Source organism: Apostichopus japonicus, chromosome 15, assembly GCF_037975245.1.
Source record: "Apostichopus japonicus isolate 1M-3 chromosome 15, ASM3797524v1, whole genome shotgun sequence".
NCBI lineage: Eukaryota > Metazoa > Echinodermata > Holothuroidea > Aspidochirotida > Stichopodidae > Apostichopus > Apostichopus japonicus.
In genome coordinates, this window is record NC_092575.1 from 2864365 (window position 1) to 2887026 (window position 22662).

A 22662-nucleotide genomic window follows, 5' to 3' on the forward strand; every position below is an offset into this window, starting at 1 on the left:
ATGACAGTAGGTATCTAGATCTAGTAAAGTACGGACAAGATAAAAACGCACCTTATAGTAAGCGAAATTGTAAGTCTGATTTTAAAAGTAAATTTAACGTCATTTTTCCGATATTAATTGTTAGAAACTAACAATACTATATAATCTTGAAAAGGCTTCAGTTATCTTTCTATATAAATCTACAGAGGTAAAAAGCACAGCACTCAAGCGCAATCTCACACAAAAACTTTCCCTGTGATTTCTATCCGTAAATTACACCAAAACCCTGCAACCACGTAACATGCGATTTTCCTCAAATTAATTTTGCGCAAAAAACCAATAACCGCATTTACTCCACTCCGTTAATCATTCCAGGGCCGTCTTAACGCATGGGCCCACTGGGCCCTGGCCCAGGGCCCCGCGATGTCAGGGGCCCCGCAATCGTAATAACCCCATGTCTTAATCTGGGAGGAAAACTTATTGAATAGGCCATTATGCCTGATTGAATTCGATACTTGACAACTTGTGACGAGAGTTGGTCAAACACTTGAGAGTTTGACATTAAATATTCGAATTTGAGTTGGCAACCCTGGAATATACAATGGGGCTTACACAGAAGGCTTGGCACAGAGAAACTGTTACTCCGTAACTATAAGAAAGAGAAAATTGCCTCAGCCACGTAAGGCATAAAGGCCACGTAAGGCATAAGGCCACGTAAGGCATAAAATTTGAAAACCGTGGGCAATACCTCACTACCAAACCTAAACAAAAGGAGCCACCACTTGTGTCCAAGCTCACCTATACACCCCATGTCAAAACCACGCATTTGAAAAAAAAAAACACTTTTGAAACATTGGCACTTAATCTCGCAACACGCGGAATTATCCAAACTGTTTCCAAAAGAACCGATTCTAGCCTACAAAAGGGCCAAAAATCTCAAAGATTTACTTTGTTAACTTAAGGTTTCGTACTAACGAAGAAAAAGCTGACTCTCAAGGTTCACACGAAGCTCTTTTAGATGCTCTTATATCTGCACTATGAGTCCATAGAAACTCGTGCACAGAAAATATATGCATTTTGAGAACGAGACGCCCAGGCCGAATGTAAAATATTCAAAGGCTACTACTGATGAAGCTCCTCCTATAAAGTTTGAGAGCAGAAACCGGTCTAGTTGGTCATAAGAACCTACGCTAGTCTCTCCTACTTTTAACAGTACAATCAATTCACCTAATAGGTGCAATTATGTTTCACCATGAGGAGCATGCTATAAGTCCATGTTCCTCGGGCCCTCCCTAGAAAATACTTCATGTTCTTGGCGACTACGTTGCGTTAGATAGTGTAAAGCCGCCTACACCCCCTTTCAGTTGAAAGACTCAACACAAGGGTGTTACAAATGGTGAGTCCAGTATTGGTAGGGAAGGGATGGAGGGCAACTGGAAGATTACTCTTCTATAATGTATTTCTTCTTTTTTTAGATATATCACGTATGTTATTCAGCTAAAGTTTTATGCTTTCTGCGCGACATAGGGAGGGGTGGTAAATGCAGGCATGTCTATGCTTGAGCGATTGTCAAGGATGTCAATTTTTCACACAACTTTTTCGAACTCACTTGATTGAGGGGCCCCGCTCTATTGCCGGGCCCAGGGCCCGGTGATCTCTTAAGACGGCCCTGAATCATTCTATCTCCACGCCTCCCTCTCCACCCACCTCTCTCTCCACCTCAGGCTCCACACTCAACACTGTGTGTAGTTGTCATTCGTTGTCATTCGCTGTCATTCGCTGTCATTCGCTGTCATTCGCTGTCATTCGCAAATGATAATTAACCCTGCACAAAGTCAATTGTCATTCGGTCATTCGCTGTCATTCGTTTTAGTTTGTCCCAGATCAGTCTTGGATAATGATGGGGACGCGTATCTGTTCTCTGATACTATCTAAGCGGAGCGCGACCATTGGTTCGCACGTAGCGTAGAAGAATTTTTTTTGGCAAACGTACCTCCCAGATCGCCGGAACTAACAATTCTCAGACCCAATGATGCTCCCAAACCTCTTTAAATTTGAGATCTTATGGCTAAGAAATTTAGTTTGGGGAAATACATGGGCGTCTGCAGAAGAAAAAAAACCAGGGGACAAATAATCCAAGTAGACTTTTATATACAATGGGTCTTGGCTCCTCTCCTAGAACACGATTATAGACTGCCGCAAATGCGATTTCCTTTCAATATTTCACAACTGTGGATAAATGTAATGATATGAGAACTGCTGCATGTCATTTTCACAATGTTGGATCAAACTGCGCCAAAATACAGGGAAATTTGCAATGCAGCGATTGGTCAAGACAAATTGGTGGAGACACGGTATATCATGTCCCCAGAGCTGAAAAAGTTGGTGGGGACGCGTCCCGCTGTCCCCACCAGGATCTGCGCCCATGGTCCGTCTAGCTAATTCATTTCGGAAAAAAAAGTAAAAACTTCTCTCGGTGAAAGCCTGTGTCGTTTTTTGGTGATATTTAGTAACAAAATGTGTCACGGTTAGATATGCGCGTTGCGAGTAATTTGCCAAGGGAGGGGCAAAGCTTGTAGGCAAACTAACTAAGCGTGCCGCCACAATGAGTTGGCGCGAAGCGTAAACCATATTTTGGCCGAAAGTACCTCCCAGATCGCTGGAAATGGCACTTCCGAGGCCTTGTTTATAAATTGCATCTAAGCTTTTCTATTTTGAAATTACTAGCGATATCATAAAAAAAAATATGCAAAAGGGGGTGGTCTCTCCCCCCCCCCCCCCCTTGGCTTCGCGCCTGCAGTTAGAAATCTGGTAGAAAACAGGCCAAATGGAAACCCAGTTGACCCATATCGATGCATGTGGATCACACATGATCGACGAGCTTACACTCATTCACAAGAGATGTACATATATTATGATAATTATCAGGAGTGACAACCTGCTATACGGTCACAGGTCACAGAAACGACCACGAAGAGTCATTTACCTCATGCGGCATGTATTGGATGAAGTTTTAGCCACCGCCAAATATGATTTGGATAAATAATCTCACGCATTATTTATATTTATAGCCACAAAAAACTATGCCATCAAATATTGGGTGGGATATTAGATACTATATCCCCCCACCTAAAATATTTGGGGGAGATGTCCCCACCCCGTCCCCCTATGCATGATCGCAGCCCATGCCCTCATGCACTTGACGACAAAAATAGTTTTCCTCGAACAACTTTGGTTCACCACCATTCAAACGTTATTTCCACAACATTTCAGCAAATTTGGAGAAACACTCTAGGTCTAGCATGTTTAACGTTTTCAGAAAATGACCTCTCGTGAACTCAAACGACCTTCATAACTCCACTAACCACTTCAGACAAATCGAATGCAAAATGACGAAATGGCAGTCAATCAAACACCTTCAAAATTAGTGCTTCAGAACCTCATATATCTCTTTTTCTTAGATTGAAAGACTTTCGTATGTTCTGCACCGACTTTACAGAGATTTCCATCATTTCTGCTTTCATTTTATTCGTATAACCTAGCCCTACAGGATGGGTTAGTCGGTCTCTCTCGGACATTTTGGCTAGTTCCGACTTCTGAAGCACTAAATTCTTTGAATTTGTACACGTATTCCGACGCCATAAAGTGAACAGCGCCCCCAAACCAAAGGAGACGACAACATCAAATGAGACAACCAGTGGCGGAGCTAGGGGTCTTGGTCAGAGGGGGGGGGGGGCAAGAATGGTCTGTAGGGGCGCTTTCGACACTATCTAAGCGGAGCGCCACCACAGGTTGGCGCGGAGCGTACAGATTTTTTTTTTAGTCAAGATCGCCGGAAATGAGCCTTTCCGGGCCTTGCTAATTTGATAAAAACTTTGATAAATTACCATAAAGACCGCCGTTAGAGCATTTTGTCAGAAAATTACACCAACAAAATGTGACAAATGTCAATAGGTAGATGAGAGCGCAATAAAAAAAGTCAATAATCGCGAATAAGTAACTGGTACAAAGCTGAAAAGGGCGCTAGCAGTCCATTTGAGTCCGTCGGTGGGGGGGGGCATCCGCCCCCCTGACTGTATGGACTCTCCGCCACTGAAGACAACAGCATCAAAGTATACAACAACGTTGAAGCACACAACTTCATCAAAGGAGACAACAACATCGAAGGAGACAACAACATTGAAGGAGATAACAACATTAAAGGAGACAACATAATCAAAAGAGACAATTACATGATAACAGACAGCATAAAAGTTAAGCAACATAATACATTTCCCTCTCGACGTTCCAAACTTCAATGTCTGCGTCGCACGATTGCTATACCCTCATTCAGCTGACGTAACAACTGCCGGTGTAGCCTGCTTCAGGCCTTGCAGATATTATTACAAAGCCGTACTTATCCGATCTTTACAAATTTTTTGTTCAGCGTCTACAACAGAATTGCGTGTACAATAGAATTGCCTCAGTGCATCGACTAATCTTTTTATTCCTGTATGTGCATTGGGCTACACACTATATACGGTTGGACAAAAAAAGCGTTATCGATCTGCACAGTTACATAACAGCAACAACCATGGACAACAGTCTGCAGGCTGTTCATTTCTATTCCGTGCAAACTTCGTTTCGGTGAGGGTCATCGAGAGCTATGAACAACATTTTAACCAGTAACAGAGTTTTGGAGGTGTCTCTTTAAGTAGAGAAAGACAATAATTGGATGTTTCCTTGTGAATTGCAAACGGGAATGTGGCCGAACCACAGTGCTTTCTGTTGCTGGTGTTTCATAGGCTTTGACTTTATTTTGCCTTGTCCTGATTGTGTCCTATATGAGAAAGGATCATTATACATTCGTTAGTATAATTAGAAGTTCTCAAAATATGGGTCAAAGTAGTCGTACTTTCTTCGTTTGTTTTACTGTATGTGTTGTAGTCATTTTTGGTCTTCATGTCGGCAACCAATACTACAGTGGGATGCTCTATACTTGCTACGATAATGATCAGTCTTTTCGAACATATGATTCAGTTTGGAGTAGCTTCAACGTATCGGATCCAGAGGATACTTTGCACGAGTATTTCCTGGACGAACTACTGGACACTCGATATGGTCACAATTTATCGAAAGATGACCTTTTCGTAGCGCATAAACGAGGCTTTTCTGTTCCAAAATTTGATGTCTTCCCCGGAGCTGCTACACTTTCCAAGTCTTCCTCCAAACATGATCCAAAGATAATACAAACTTGCAATAATACCGTCGTTTCTAACGTAAGCAAAGCGTCTCCTCAGTGTTGTAAGAGAGTCATGTTTGTTGGACTCGGTGGTAAATTTGCGACTATCCTTCGAAAGTTTCCGTTCATCGTTAAATGTCCAAATCTAATGAAGGTCAAGGAGAGGCCAGCTAAATCTAATGTAAATACATGTACTGTGGTAGTTGATCACGTCGATTTTCCAATGGCTATCGCATCGGCCGATCTTGTAGTCTTTACACATATTGGTGGTTACATGTCACTGAATCTCTGGAGGGATTTATTACGATACAAACATGAAAATCAACGTTGGGTATTCAGTACCATTGAGAGTGCCATCTATGTTCGGGGTTTACTGCCTCCTTGGAATTTACGAAATGAAACTTATGACTTTGCGGATACCTTCCTGAGTCATACCGATGTAACGACTGTTTATGGAAGTTATCAACCATTCCAGATAGGAAAACCAAAGGGATTTTGGAATGGTACAGACCATCTCGCAGGTAAGAAGAGACTTATATCGTGGACAGCAAGTCATTGTGAAACTTTACAATGGAACAGGAAAAGATTTGTTAATGATCTGGAAAGTTTCTTATCAGTAGATACCTATGGAAAATGTGGGAAATTATCAATCTGTTCAGCCACTTGGAAAGCAGATTGTTCTTTGGAATTTGATAATCTCATGAAAACTTATAAATTTGGTTTAGCGTTAGAAAACAGTTGTTGTAATGAATATATCACCGAGAAGTTCTGGAATATGTTAACACTCGGAACAGTTCCTGTGGTAATTGGTCCACCTTTGGAGGACTTGGTGAAATTAGCGCCACCGAACTCTTTCGTCCATGCTGATCAGTTCGAATCAATGGATGAGATGGCGGAGTATCTGTTATACCTCGATGGAAATGACACAGCTTACAAGGAGTATTTCACATGGAAAAGAAAAGGTCAAATACAACAAGACACAACGCCGGACCATTACAAACGTGCAGTGAGCGATGGAACTATATGTCAGCTAATAACGAGGCTACAAGAAGACTCAATGTCATCGAAAAAGGGTATTCCTAGTACTCCATTTAACGTGTATTCATCCTCATGGGAAGACACTTGTGTTTCTTGCGGACGCCATCGTTGGCTTAAGGACTACGAATATTCACCGGACCACATGCGAAAATCGAGCAGCTTGTGGGCATAACATAGTGGTTTTTTAATATATATATATATATATATATATATATATATATATATATGTATATATATATATATATATATATATATATATATATATATATATATATATATATATATATATATATATATATATATATATATAAATGAAAATCGTAATGAGTTGGAAAATCAAGAGCAGTGAAAAAATTTCAGCCTTTCAGCCATATTTCCTTTATATATATATATGTGTGCGTGTATGTGTGTGTGTGTTTGTGTTTCATATATGTATGTATGTTGTTCCACTCTGTATAGGAACTGTGGTATTCTGTCTGCTTACGTTATAGAAAACAAAGCACACAAAACGTATACCAGCAAACGTATACCAGCAATATATAACCAGAAAGGAAAACTGCAAAAATAAATGAATTGAAACAGTAACAACTACAATGTTCCACTATTCACACACACACACACACACACACACACACACATATATATATTATATATATATATATATATATATATATATATATATTCACATATATATATATATATTCACATATATATATATATATATATATATATATATATTTATTTTTTATTAAATTAGGTAAGTGATTGGAAGAAAAAAAAGTTTTTGAAACAGTAAACAGTTTCAATTCCTGCTATTCCTTGTCACTTTCGTATGTGACCATGCACTGAAGAAGAGCTAGTTTTGCTCAAAAGCTCTGCAAAAACCAAACATTGGCTGTTTTACTTCCAATCACTTACCTAATTTAATTTATATATAATATATATATATATATATATATATATATATATATATATATATATATATATATATATATATATATATATATATATATATATATATATATATAGTAGAAAAGATGAGGACAACATGTAATGCCTTTAAATCCAACATAATATTTAGAATAGAAAAGAAATAACTACACGCTACACAAATTTTCGGACACCCTGTTCTTTCGTCAGGCGTAAAAAGAGTGATTGAAATCACGATAGTCTATCGCAAGCCTCAGACTGCTCAAAGTGCTTGAACCCGGAAAGAAAAGCCATATCCCTATTGAGACCATGACAGTTTGAACGTATTTTAAGGATCAATTCGACTTCCTTCAAGTTTCTTTTATTATGGTCAGACAAATTACCCAGGATTATGGCAAACTTAAGACAGTCGATATTGTGAAGTGGAAGATTAAAATGATGTTCAGCCACTGGAAAACTGGTTTGGTTGAGTCTGATATATATATATATATATATATATATATATATATATATATATATATATATACATATATATATATATATATATATATATATATATATATATACATATATATGTATATATGTATATATATATATATATATATATATATATATACATATATATATTTATATATATATATGCGTGTGTGCAGGTGTGTGTGTGTGACTGTTTTAGACAAAATATTGGAATTTTCATATGTTATCCATCAGGGTTTAGTTTTGTTGTGGCTTGCATGAATGGAGGTATACGTGGTGCAAAAATTGTGTCAATAGAGGCAATTTTAGACCCCTTTAGGCCTCCCATGAACATCGTACGAAATGTTTTACTACTGAGTAAAAGGTTCGAGGTCACCCATGCTGATAAGGAAATACATTTAATTACATAGATATTCCTGTGGAGTGTAGTAGCACTGTATCTTGCAGTGCCTCTTTGAAAATTTAAACTGGATATTTCAAGTGGTCTATCTGTCAATGCATTAAATCTAAACACCACCTAAACTGTCTTCTATGTGAAATCACAGTTGCCATGCAGCTTAACCTTGTTTTAGCCTCTTTTATCAAGTCTTATCCAATCTTGGAGTTGGAGTTGGAAGCTGCCAAAGAGTGGGAGGGGGGAGGGGGAGGAGCAGAGATAGAAAACCGTCGGGGTTTAGGAACTCGGGGTTTAGGAACTTTTTCGGGGGGGGGAACTCGGGGGGGGGGGGAACTCGGGGTTTAGGAACTAACAAAATGTACTTTTGGTAGATGTTAGTCGTTGGCTCATTCGGGTGGCACTATAGTTAAAACGAAAATAACATTAATAAAATGTTACTGGGCAATGGATTGAAACGTCAACATATTGAGATAAAACAACGTTTAATATCAAAATATTGATGTTTTATCATTTGCTTAGCAGCAAAACCTGCGAATAACATAAAATACCGCTAACCTATTTCGACTATCAGTTATTGAACGGGGGAACAAGGTTTGTTTTTATTTATCTATTTCAGTTCATGGTAGCAAGGTTTAACACAGCTAATATGTGAGTTATTTTAAGTGATATTGGGGATATAGGATATATTTACTGTAGCCTATCTCCATTATGTTATTTTTCATCTTTCACTGTATAATTAATTTTTTTAATTTTTCATGGTCAACATTTTAAGTACCCTTTTTTCTTGTTTTTTTTCCAACATTGTGAGGTCTTTGTAAAGCCCATTTGTACATATTTTTGTTAAGACTATGGTAAATATGTATCTGTTACTTGCATATAATGCGAGTGAAAATATAAGTTATTCAAACGGGACCAGTCAACACACATTGTATTAAACTGTGTCATATACTTACTTAAGGAAGATTATGCTTATGTTTTACGACTTGTCTTGGTTTTAAAATTCTTAAAGAAAATTGTAAACTCGAAAAATATCGTGTTGATCATTATTGCAACCTGACAGTAGTTGGATGTTGTACAGGTATACAGTATGTACACAACAGTATACACATGAGACAAACACTATAGAAACAGAACCGGATTACACAAAGTAGAAAATAGATGAAAGGAGACGAGAAACGCAAACATCATTCTTGATCTATGAGGAGATAACTACCCAATAACAGATTAACACAGTGCCTCTTACGATTTTGTGTATGTGTGTGCGCGACGTGTGTGTGTGTGGGTCTTCTCGTGTGGACTGACAAATGACATTTGGGTTTGAGTACTTGTGTGCGTTAACTTTTTGTAAATTTTGCAACTAAAGAAGCAGCAATGTTCCTACCTCTTTGCTCATGGCAGATCAAAAACTGCAAAGGAAGACATCCATTTTGGTCAGGTTTGAGCAGTTCCACGAGAACAATGTTAAGAGTGATTAGGCTACACACAACACCATAGTTTCTTTCATTATAAAGTGTCTGGTTAACCTATGCATTACCTGGTGACACTCCAAAAATTAATTCACACCTTCCTTAGATGCAGGGCTACCTGCCAGCTCATCAATAATGGGACCTGACATTTTGCTATCAGGAATAATTCGTAGACAATATGCCTGGTGGGTTTATACGGCTATAGGTTTCAAACAAACACTCAGTGAAAATACAGCTGTGGTGAATACCACATGAGATTTGTGACGATTTATCATCAAAAACCACCTTGCCAGTGTGTGCTTGTATATCATCATATGCAAGTTGCATCATGTCCTAACTTGTTCAATATGTTTTTACAACAACACTTGTATCATTCAAGTTTTAAGTTGATCCTAAAATATAAGTTTGAAATCAGTTGCACAATTGAAATTGAAACGGAAACTGCGGCGATGATCGTAACAACATGCTGTAAGTTACCGTTTAGGTAAGTTACCGTATAGGTATATATGTACGACTATGTGTTGAGCACTTTTGCAGCAGGAAGTGAACAATTGGATCATACATATGCCTTTGTCGTTTACCTCCATTTCATTAACATAAAGTCTGTTCCAAGAATATCTTTCGAGATCCGGCTTTAAGAATCACAAATGATTTTCAAGTTGGTTAGCATCATCTTTGATCTCTAGAGTAAGGCAAAATATGTCACCAAAAACAGAACTAGTATTGTTCGACACAGGTGTCAAACGCCTTTAGTGAAATTACGACCTTCCTTACCGGTTTCGAACGCCTGGACATACAATCAGCGTCCATGTATATAAATATATAAAAACATAAATATATATATATATATATAAATATTAATATATAGATAAATATTAATATATATATATATATATATATATATATATATATATATATATATATATATATATATATATATATATATATATATATATATAATATATATAAATGAAAATCGTAATGAGTTGGAAAATCAAGAAACAGTGAAAAAAAAATTTCAGCCTCCACCGGGATTCGAACCACGGGCCTTCCGCTCTGTACGCGGACACCCTAACCACTAGGCTATGGACGCTGATTGTATGTCCATAGCCTAGTGGTTAGGGTGTCCGCGATACTTTGAACAGACTTTATGTTAATGCAATGGAGGGGAAAACATTTAATTACATTGATAATCCTGTGGTAGCACTGTATCTTGCAGTGCCACTTTGAAAATGAAAACTGGAAATTTGGTTTATCTGTTTATAAATATATATATATATATATATATATATATATATACATATCCATATATATATATATATACATATCCATATATATATATATATATATATATATATATATATATATATATATATATATATATATATATATTAACATTGATAATCCTGTGGTGTATTTTGCAGTGCCACTTTGAAAATGAAAACTGGAAATTTGGTTTATCTGTTTATATATATATATATATATATATATATATATATATATATATATATATATATATATATATATATATATATATACATATATATACATATATATATATATATATATATATATATATATATATATATATATATATATATTATTGAGATCGTAGTGAGTTGGATATGACTGTTTTAGACAAAATATCGGAATTTTCATATGTTATCCATCAGGATTCAGTTTTGTTGTGGCTTGCATGAATGGAGGTATATGTGGTGCAAAAATTGTGTCAATTGAGGCAATTTTAGACCCTTAAGGCCCCCCATGAGCAGCGTAAGAAAATTGTTTACTGCTGAGTAAAAAGTTTCGAGGTCACCCATGCTGATAAGGGAAAACATTTAATTACATTGATAATCCTGTGGTAGCACTGTATCTTGCAGTGCCACTTTGAAAATGAAAACTGGAAATTTGGTTTATCTGTTAATGTATTAATTAAAATCTAAACATCCCTTAAACTGTCTGCTATGTGAAATCACAGTTGCCAGCTTAACATTGTTTTAACCTCTTTTATCAAGTCTTATCCAGTCCTGGAGTTGGAGTTGGAAGCTGCCAAAGAGTGGGAGGGGGGGGGGGAGTGGCAGAGATAGAAAACCGTCGGGGTTTAGGAAGTCCCAACAAAATGTACTTTTTGTAGATGTTAGTCGTTGGCTCATTCGGGTGGCACTATAGTTAAACGAAAATAACATTAATAAAATGTTACTGGGCAATGGATTAAAACGTCAACATATTGAGATAAAACAACGTTTAATATCAAAATGTTGATGTTTCATCATTTGCTTAGCAGCAAAAACTGCGAATAACATAAAATACCGCTAACGTATTTCGACTATCAGTTATTGAACGGGGGAACAAGGTTTGTTTTTATTTATCTATTTCAGTTCATGGTAGCAAGGTTTAACACAGCTAATATGTGAGTTATTTTAAGTGGAATTGGAGATATAGGATATATTTACTGTAGTCTATCTCCATTATGTTATTTTTCATCTTTCACTGTATAATCAATTTTTTTAATTATTCATGGTCAACATTTTAAGTACCCTTTTTTCTTGTTTTTTCCAACATTGTGAGGTCTTTGTAAAGCCCATTTGTACATATTTTTGTTAAGACTATGGTAAATACGTATCTGTTACTTGCATATAATGCGAGTGAAAATATAAGTTATTCAAACGGGACCAGTCAACACACATTGTATCAAACTGTGTCATATACTTACTTAAGGAAGATTATGCTTATGTTTTACGACTTGTCTTGGTTTTAAAATTCTTAAAGAAAATTGTAAACTCGAAAAATATCGTGTTGATCATTATTGCAACCTGACAGTAGTTGGATGTTGTACAGGTATACAGTATGTACACAACAGTATACACATGAGACAAACACTATAGAAACAGAACCGGATTACACAAAGTAGAAAATAGATGAAAGGAGACGAGGAGAGAGATTGAAACGGAAACTGCGGCGATAATCGTCACAACATGCTGTAAGTTACCGTATATGTATATGTACGACTATGTATTGAGCACTTTTGCAGCAGGAAGTGAACAATTGGATCATACATATGCCTTTGTCGTTTACCTCCGTTTCATTAACATAAAGTCTGTTCCAAGAATATCTTTCGAGATCCGGCTTTAGGAATCACAAATGATTTTCGAGTTGGTTAGCATCATCTTTGATCTCTAGAGTAAGGCAAAATATGTCACCAAAAACAGAACTAGTATTGTTCGACACAGGTGTCAAACGCCTTCAGTGAAATTACGACCTTCCTTACCGGTTTCGAACGCCTGGACATACAATCAGCGTCCATGTATATAAATATATAAAAACATAAATATATATATATATATATATATATAAATATTAATATATAGATAAATATATATATATATATATAAATATTAATATTAATATATATATATATATATATATATATACATATATATATATATACATATATATATATACATACATATATATATATACATATACATACATACATATATATATATACATACATATATATATACATATATATATATATATATATATATATAAATGAAAATCGTAATGAGTTGGAAAATCAAGAAACAGTGAAAAAAAACTTTCAGCCTCCACCGGGATTCGAACCACGGGCCTTCCGCTCTGTACGCGAACACCCTAACCACTAGGCTATGGACGTTGATTGTATGTCCATAGCCTAGTGGTTAGGGTGTCCGCGATACTTTGAACAGACTTTATGTTAATGCAATGGAGGGGAAAACATTTAATTACATTGATAATCCTTTGGTAGCACTGTATCTTGCAGTGCCACTTTGAAAATGAAAACTGGAAATTTGGTTTATCTGTTTATATATATATATATATATATATATATATATATATATATATATATATATATATATATATATATATATTTATATATATATATATATATATATATATATATATACATATATATATATATATATATATATATATATATATATATATATATATATATATATATTAACATTGATAATCCTGTGGTGTATTTTGCAGTGCCACTTTGAAAATGAAAACTGGAAATTTGGTTTATCTGTTTATATATATATATATATATATATATAGATATATTTATATATATATATATATATATATACATATACATATATATATATATATATATATATATATTATTGAGATCGTAGTGAGTTGGATATGACTGTTTTAGACAAAATATCGGAATTTTCATATGTTATCCATCAGGATTCAGTTTTGTTGTGGCTTGCATGAATGGAGGTATATGTGGTGCAAAAATTGTGTCAATTGAGGCAATTTTAGACCCTTAAGGCCCCCCATGAGCAGCGTACGAAAATTGTTTACTGCTGAGTAAAAAGTTTCGAGGTCACCCATGCTGATAAGGGAAAACATTTAATTACATTGATAATCCTGTGGTAGCACTGTATCTTGCAGTGCCACTTTGAAAATGAAAACTGGAAATTTGGTTTATCTGTTAATGTATTAATTAAAATCTAAACATCCCTTAAACTGTCTGCTATGTGAAATCACAGTTGCCAGCTTAACATTGTTTTAACCTCTTTTATCAAGTCTTATCCAGTCCTGGAGTTGGAGTTGGAAGCTGCCAAAGAGTGGGAGGGGGGGGGGGGGGGAGTGGCAGAGATAGAAAACCGTCGGGGTTTAGGAACTCCCAACAAAATGTACTTTTGGTAGATGTTAGTCGTTGGCTCATTCGGGTGGCACTATAGTTAAAACGAAAATAACATTAATAAAATGTTACTGGGCAATGGATTAAAACGTCAACATATTGAGATAAAACAACGTTTAATATCAAAATATTGATGTTTTATCATTCGCTTAGCAGCAAAACCTGCGAATAACATAAAATACCGCTAACCTATTTCGACTATCAGTTATTGAACGGGGGAACAAGGTTTGTTTTTATTTATCTATTTCAGTTCATGGTAGCAAGGTTTAACACAGCTAATATATGTGAGTTATTTTAAGTGGAATTGGGTATATAGGATATATTTACTGTAGCCTATCTCCATTATGTTATTTCTTATCTTTCACTGTATAATTAATTTTTTTTAATTATTCATGGTCAACATTTCAAGTACCCTTTTTTCTTGTTTTTTTCCAACATTGTGAGGTCTTTGTAAAGCCCATTTGTACATATTTTTGTTAAGACTATGGTAAATATGTAACTGTTACTTGCATATAATGCGAGTGAAAATATAAGTTATTCAAACGGGACCAGTCAACACACATTGTATCAAACTGTGTCATATACTTACTTAAGGAAGATTATGCTTATGTTTTACGACTTGTCTTTGGTTTTACAATTCTTAAAGAAAATTGTAAACTCGAAAAATATCTTGTTGATCATGATTGCAACCTGACAGTAGTTGGATGTTGTACAGGTATACAGTATGTACACAACAGTATACACATGAGACAAACACTATAGAAACAGAACCGGATTACACAAAATAGAAAATAGATGAAAGGAGACGCGAAACGCAAACATCATTCTTGATCTATGAGGAGATAACTACCCAATATAACTGATTAGCACAGTGCCTTTTTTCTTATGATTGTGTGTGTGTGTGTGTGTGCGACGTGTGTGTGTGTGGGTCTTCTCTTGTGGACTGACAAATGACATTTGGGTTTGAGTACTTGTGTGCGTTAACTTTTTGTAAATTTTGCAACTAAAGAAGCAGCAATGTTCCTACCTCTTTGCTCATGGCAGATCAAAAACTGCAAGGAAGACATCCATTTTGGTCAGGTTTGAGCAGTTCCACGAGAACAATGTTAAGAGTGATTAGGCTACACACAACACCATAGTTTCTTTCATTATAAAGTGTCTGGTTAACCTATGCATTACCTGGTGACACTCCAAAAATTAATTCACACCTTCCTTCGATGCAGGGCTACCTGCCAGCTCATCAATAATGGGACCTGGCATTTTGCTATCATGCAGGAGTAATTCGTAGTCAATATGCCTGGTGGGAGTATACGGCTATATAGGTTTCAAACGAACAGTCAGTGAAAATACAGCTGTGGTGAATACCACGTGAGATTTGTGACAATTTATCATCAAAAACCATCTTGCCAGTGTGTGCTTGTATATCATCACATGCAAGATGCACCATGTCCTAACTTGTTCATTATGTTTTTACAACAGCACTTGTAACAATCAAGTTTGAAGTTGATCCTAAAATATAAGTTTGAAATCAGTTGTACAATTGAAATTGAAACGGAAACTGCGGCGATGATCGTCACAACATGCTGTAAGTTACCGTTTAGGTAAGTTACCGTTTAGGTCACAACATGCTGTAAGTTACCGTTTAGGTAAGTTACCGTTTAGGTCACAACATGCTGTAAGTTACCGTTTAGGTATATGTACGACTATGTATTGAGCACTTTTGCAGCAGGAAGTGAACTACTGAATCACACAAATATATACATGGACGCTGATTGTATGTCCAGGCGTTCGAAACCGGTAAGGAAGGTCGTAATTTCACTGTAGGGGTTTGACACCTGTATCGAACAATACTAGTTCTGTTTTTGGTGAAATATTTTGCCTTACTCTAGAGATCAAAGATGATGCTAACCAACTCGAAAGTCATATGTGATTCCTAAAGCCGGATCTCGAAAGAGATACTTTGAACAGACTTTATGTTAATGAAATGGCGGTAAACGACAAAGGCAAAGAATATATGTATGTATGAATATGTATATACGTATATGTATATATACATACATATATATACATATATATATATATATATATATATATAATTATGGATAAAATGTACACCCGCATCTCTTTCCGTAACGAAGTAATAAAATTCAATTTGATTTATCGTTACAAATGAACGAGTTATAGTTCATTTATTAACTATTAACTAACGAGTTATAGTTGAGTTATTGGTCGCAATTCCACTATAGGCACTGCGTCCATAGCCTATATCTAGTTACTGTGCCGCATTTCTAGAGCTTCCTCCTCATCAAGTCTGCACAGTCATATATTAATTTTATCAAAGATAACTAATTTGTTGTCTATGAAAACATGAATATCGTTCCGGCCCATGAACAACATGCTGTGTTGTGCTAAGTATATGGTGTAACGTTTTCCTGTTGGAATTAGCAATTTAGGCAGGAAAGGAGTTTTCATTGTATATATATATATATATATATATATATATAAATAAATATATATATATATATATATATATATATATATATATATATATATATATATATTTATATATTTATATTTATATATATATTTATATTTATATATATATATATATATTTACCTGGTGGCAATATAAAATTAACACTTTTCATACGGAGATCAATCTGTTTCATAAATGTACAGATTGATAGCGAATGTGATATATCAAAGAAATATGTATCAACATCAGTGTCTAATTCTTACATAACAGAATATCAACCACCCAAATCAGGGTTGCCATTTATGGTATTCGATGATAATCGTAACCTATTATAAGTGTAGTCAGTTTTATTCATTAAGCATGTCGACTATTATATATATTTCCAAATTTCTACATTTTGTAAACTGTATCAGTACCGCCAGAAGACAATTTTTGCATATCCTTTGTTTCCATTTCAATGGGATATAAACTATAGGATTCTTTAATAGCATGTTTAGTTGCTGAGAAATCAGACCTCAAAAAATCAAGAAAATGTCACGGTCGTCGACAAACTGCGGAATTTAATCAGCCAATTTTGAAGGAATTCAACTGATATTTTCAGAACATGCTTGTATCGTGCATGCACTGTGTTACAAAACATACGACTGAATTTGGTAAGTTTTAGAAGAGGTGGAACTTCAACGAATACTCCTAAATCTGACGATTTGATATGGAATATATCGATAAGAAATTTATTGATATGAAATGTATACGTTGACCTGGTGTAAATCCATTTCACATGATGACTGTACTGAAAACTGACAGAGATAAAGAATGATTACAGTATAATGATTCTGCTGTTTCTGTCAGTGTTATCAGGATGCTGAAGTCAACAGTAGTAATTGACAACACATAAATACAACTACTAACTGGAAGCCAAGTTATACTTGGCTAGAAATGTAACAGTACTTGTCGGTAAAGTGCAATCAAAATTTCAAACAGACAATATTAAAATTCCAATTGATACTACATATTAACATCCTCCAATACTTACGTACAGTAATAATTAAAATGAATACTGATATTAGATACTTTTCTATCTATTGACCAATGTCCATATATATGGTACAGGGATATTGGAGTGAAACCTCAGTGTATCTCCCAATAGAAGTAAACTGCCCTGCTTCAACCAGGGAGTTGTTCCATAAGGACTCCTTGCTTCTACAAAGAACATATTGACCAGAGGTAAACATTAGGCCATCTCTGCCTATTGATTACATAACAGTCAGAGAGGACCCGGGAAGTAATTAACGCCAGGAAGTAAATAAAGCCAGACGAGCGCATCTCTGAACAGACTGATTAACATCTCGCAGGGATTATATAACTATCTATGTAACCCGTGAACTATATCACAACAAGCAGAGAGGCTCCTTTTGACGAGAATTATATAAAATATCAAACTTATCTAACATTAATTGATGATGGTAGATATGCGTTTACAATATCAGTAGTATCAACATTTCAAGCTGCAGTGTTCAAAAGTTCTCTATTTGTAAATTAGTCAGGTCAATATTGGTTGTGTACGTAATCTAATCTTAACCTGCTAATCTACTTAATATACATGTATGTATGTATTTTAGATCCTCCTGCCAAGCAGGAACTTGCGAAGAAGCCATCATTGGCTTATCAAAGCCTCAAGCTGAGACTTTAGTTTTAAAAAGAGAGGGTTAATACACTCCTAAAAATTAGTGCTTAAAGACAATTTGAAATTTACCCACAGGCTCAAATTGCACCCCCAATTAGGGCCAGAAGTTAGATTTCTTAAGTTTTATAGGGTGCTGTTCGTAAAACATACGACCCGCTTGATTTTTTTTGGCACTTTTCCTGTACAACTACCACTGGACAAGGATCCTATGCACATTAAATCTCAAACATGTCTTTGCTTGTGAATATGGAGCACACTCAAAGTAGGGCAAGAAAAGGCCACTATCTCATTTTCTGCCATTTTAATTATTGTTACCAAATTGAGACGTAAATTTTCCTCAAAATTAGCTAAATTCGAAGACTGGTCACATGTCTTCCGCAATATCTGCAATATCAGACATAAAATACTTTATATTTATGCAAAAGATGCCTCCAAACTTTGACACAAATTTAGGGCTCTTGAAATGCAAATCTGGATTTGGTTGCTAGGCGTGGCCATATCCTAGCAACCAAAACGTTTCAACATATTTTTTGCCCAATTTCATCCTTTAAGACATATGGCAAGACACTATGTCAATTTCAGGCGATTCTGAGAGGGTCGACGTGGAGGCCTCTGTTGATTTGGCATGGATTGACCCAGATATAAACTGGTAAGTACTTATACATACATGGTACAAAACTCAAATAAAAACCTTTGGAATTAATTTTGTTATACTTTTAAAATATTTTCTAACAAATGTGACCAGCTTCTGTTAGGTGCAGAAATAAATAAGTCTTTTCTACTGTTATGTGTCATTTTGTTTTGGCAGAAATAGAAGATTTGTCCCAAGAGGAGCTAACAGCCATGACAGAGTACAGTACATGAAACACAACCCTGAGCAGGGACGTAGCGAAGGGGTTTTTGTTGGGGAGGGTGTGGAGAATTTGATTTGCCGACGGATCTGGAAGTGGTGACTGAAATGGGGGAGGGGTCTAAGGGGAGTGGATGTCCCCTACCCTTTTGGAAAACTTTTAGTTTTGAAACGTCCTTAGATGCAATCTGGTGCATATTTTCAGTCAAATTTGATTTGCCGACGGATCTGGAAGTGGTGACTGAAATGGGGGAGGGGTCTAAGGGGAGTGGGTGTCCCTTTTGGAAAATTTTTAGTTTTGAAACGTCCTTAGATGCAATCTGGTGCATATTTTAAGTCAAATTTGATTTGCCGACGGATCTGGAAGTGGTGACTGAAATGGGGGAGGGGTCTAAGGGTAGGGGGTCTACCCCTCCCCTTTGGAAAATGTTTAGTTTTGAAACGTCCTTAGATGCAATCTGGTGCATATTTTAAGTCAAATTTGGCACGGAAGAAGCTCCCGTTCTCCTTTTCTCTATTCAGCTTTCCTTCTTTCTTCCCCTTCCGCTCTCTTCACCTTTTCTCCTTTTGCCGACAGACCCAAAATTTGCCGACAGCGACCAAATTGTTGGGGGGTTTGACACCCCCCACACCCCCCCCCCCCGCTCGCTACGCCCCTGACCCTGAGCCTTCCATACCATCGCAAACTACATGAAGAAAACTTCTGGCTGCAGTTTACTTAACCCTGGGATGGTAAGCACTGTTCAATGTAATGCAACTGAATACTGTCAAGCAGAAGTAAAATATTTCCATACCAAAATTCTGACATGCTTTACTACAGAAGATTTGCCATTCAAATTTACATACCATTTTCATAAAAAAAAAAACACATGTCCGTTTATATTGCTGCAATGTTCATGCTGTATACCCTGGGCTGACCCTCTGTTTCTGGAAAGGTTCGGAAACAATTTCATAAATCATTTTTCAATACCAGAGAATTCCCGCAACCCTATATGATTAATCATGAACAGTGTCATACACATAAAATGTCTATAACTCTTCACTCATTGTTTTTACCTTCTGATACAATATCCAAAATATTGCTTGTTACAACAACAAAAACTAAACCTAAACCAAGTCTTTGTTAAAATTGTAGTCATAGAGCAGTGAGATACATTGGTGATCTAAGAAGAGGGGGGGTGGGGGTTGGGGGTTGGGGAAGAAACTTCAGTGAATGTTATTTTCCTGTATCAAATTTACACTAATTTCACAAACCTTTTCTTGCAGATGAAATGAAGTACTTGGCATTTTCTCTTGTCACTCTGTTGTTTTGGGGAAGTTCAACATCAAAGGGTGCATAACACTGCATGCACTATTGCAACCTCCTTGCAATCATTTATATATGTAAATCAAGTAAGTTTTATTGTTTAGCTTAATGTTTAATTCATATGGAATTGCATTAGCTGATAGCCCACTGATTATTGGTAAAGTGGGACCAGTTTGGATATGTTAGGAAATTGAACAATTAATTTACTGGGGTGTCCGCCAGAAGTGACAAGACTTTCAAAGCAAAAACAAACTTGTCTAAAATGAAAGGAAACCGCTTTGACAGAGATCTTTCAGTGCTCCAACCTTCATGTACTGTAAAATGACAAGAACAAAAACAATCTTGAACCGATACCATACTCGTTGGTTTTGAAGTGGTTTAATTAACAATCACTATTGACTCGTTTTGCTCCAAGCCTCTATCGTTTACTGCACTTTTACACATTTGACCTTCGCCTTTTATGAAAGTTCATGAACACAGGCTGTGAGTCCCAAACGATTAATCCTCTTTTTCATCCTAAATCGTTAACACACCATTTAATACTTTAATTGTTTCATTCCTTTCCTAGATTGGTAAAAACATGCCAAAATACCTGGAAGGTGAAAAATTGAGAGAGGCTGCTAAGTAATGCAGCTTTGCAGTAGTAGAAGCATATCTCTGGCTTGGACAATGCACATCAGGAATGTGATTGTAGCTGTTTATGAAAAAAAGATTCATTTCAATCCATTTCTCTGTCCACAATTGAAAAAACCCTGCTTGTACAACTTCAATGAAACTTGGACAAAGATGACCTGTGATGAAGAGACATATAGAGGTGTTCAGGAATTCTATGTGCAAGGTCATTTAGGGGTCAGTTTAGTTGATTCTTTGGAAATGCTTCTTCGCCCACGGACAGACATGTGCACGTATGCAAACGTGATCATAATTATTGTCAAGTATGAAGATGGTCATTCGGGGTCGGAGTTTCAGAAGTTTCATGTTAAACTACACTTCGGTCTATTCTTTAACTGTTAGTTCAAAATCTTTTCAAATTTATCTTTCTTGAGATTATTATAAGCCACAATTACCAATTTGTATTTGAGTTAAAATAGTTTGCACAAGAATGTGATGTCAAAGGAGGAGCTAATGAATATACCATTAATGGTATCGTTGGTAACCTCATTATTGTCCTGCAGAGCCTTGCTTGGATTTAATGGTTAAAGATGTTCGGTTTGCAAATGCGAAGTGGTAAAACATATTGGTAATTAAATTCAGAATATAAATTAATTACCAATAAATTAAATAATTAAACTAAAAAATAAATTTGGTAATAGATTATCCTTATCAACAACAATGTGAACATAGATCTTTTAAGACCTTCATATCTAGTTCAAAGAAATGTAGCTTCTGCTACAGGGCTGGCTTTTGTCGTAACATAAAGGTTATTGCGAGAGAGGCTTTGATCAAGTTTTTTAGGAGACAGGTAAAGGGTCCATTTGCCTTAGTAAAATCATAGCACGTGACCCATAATTAAGTTAACTTTTGTTCAATTTTGTTCCGTAGTAAAAATTGTTCATGCGATTTTGTTTCCTTGTGCAAAAGTGCTGAACAAGGTCTTGGTGTTCCCTGTTATAACTACAGTTGAAGTCAAGCAATCAGAGCTTCCGCATGTGACAATGGTGATGTGAAACATATGTCCTCAAAACTTTGACTTCAGTACTGCAATTCTTATAGAAATTCATGGTATAAATATTTGAGGAATTAATATAACTATTTTGCGAATCTTCATTTACTCAAAATTCAAAAGAAAGGAGACACAAATAAACTTTCAGTAACATTAATTATGTTGTTTTATAATATGTGTTGTGCCTTTCCATAATTTGATGCATTGCAACTTTAATCGAGGATATGGTGGTATACCCAATAGTATTAACAAGGAAAGTGGTGATTTAACCAGGAATGAGGTGGCAAATTCTTTGATATTAACCAGGGTAGTAGTAACATCAATCAGGAAATGTTTAATGTAACCAGGAAAGAGGTGGAATACGTTTGATATTAACCAGGATAGTAGTCACATCACCAGGAAATATTGGTTAATTTAACCAGGAATGAAGTGAAATACCCATTGATATTAACCAGAATAGTGATAAAATCTAA

General features: G+C 35.7%; 1 protein-coding gene across 1 annotated transcript; it reads left to right on the forward strand.

Moving 5' to 3' along the window:
• Positions 1 to 4062: 4062 nt before the first annotated feature.
• LOC139980866 (uncharacterized) lies at positions 4063 to 19225 on the forward strand. The gene is made up of 3 exons (XM_071992859.1): positions 4063 to 6417; positions 18923 to 19019; positions 19179 to 19225. The coding sequence occupies exon 1, from the start codon at positions 4803 to 4805 to the stop codon at positions 6408 to 6410; it is 1608 nt and encodes a 535-aa protein (XP_071848960.1). The 5' UTR covers positions 4063 to 4802; the 3' UTR covers positions 6411 to 6417; positions 18923 to 19019; positions 19179 to 19225.
• The last annotated feature ends 3437 nt before the right edge of the window (positions 19226 to 22662 follow it).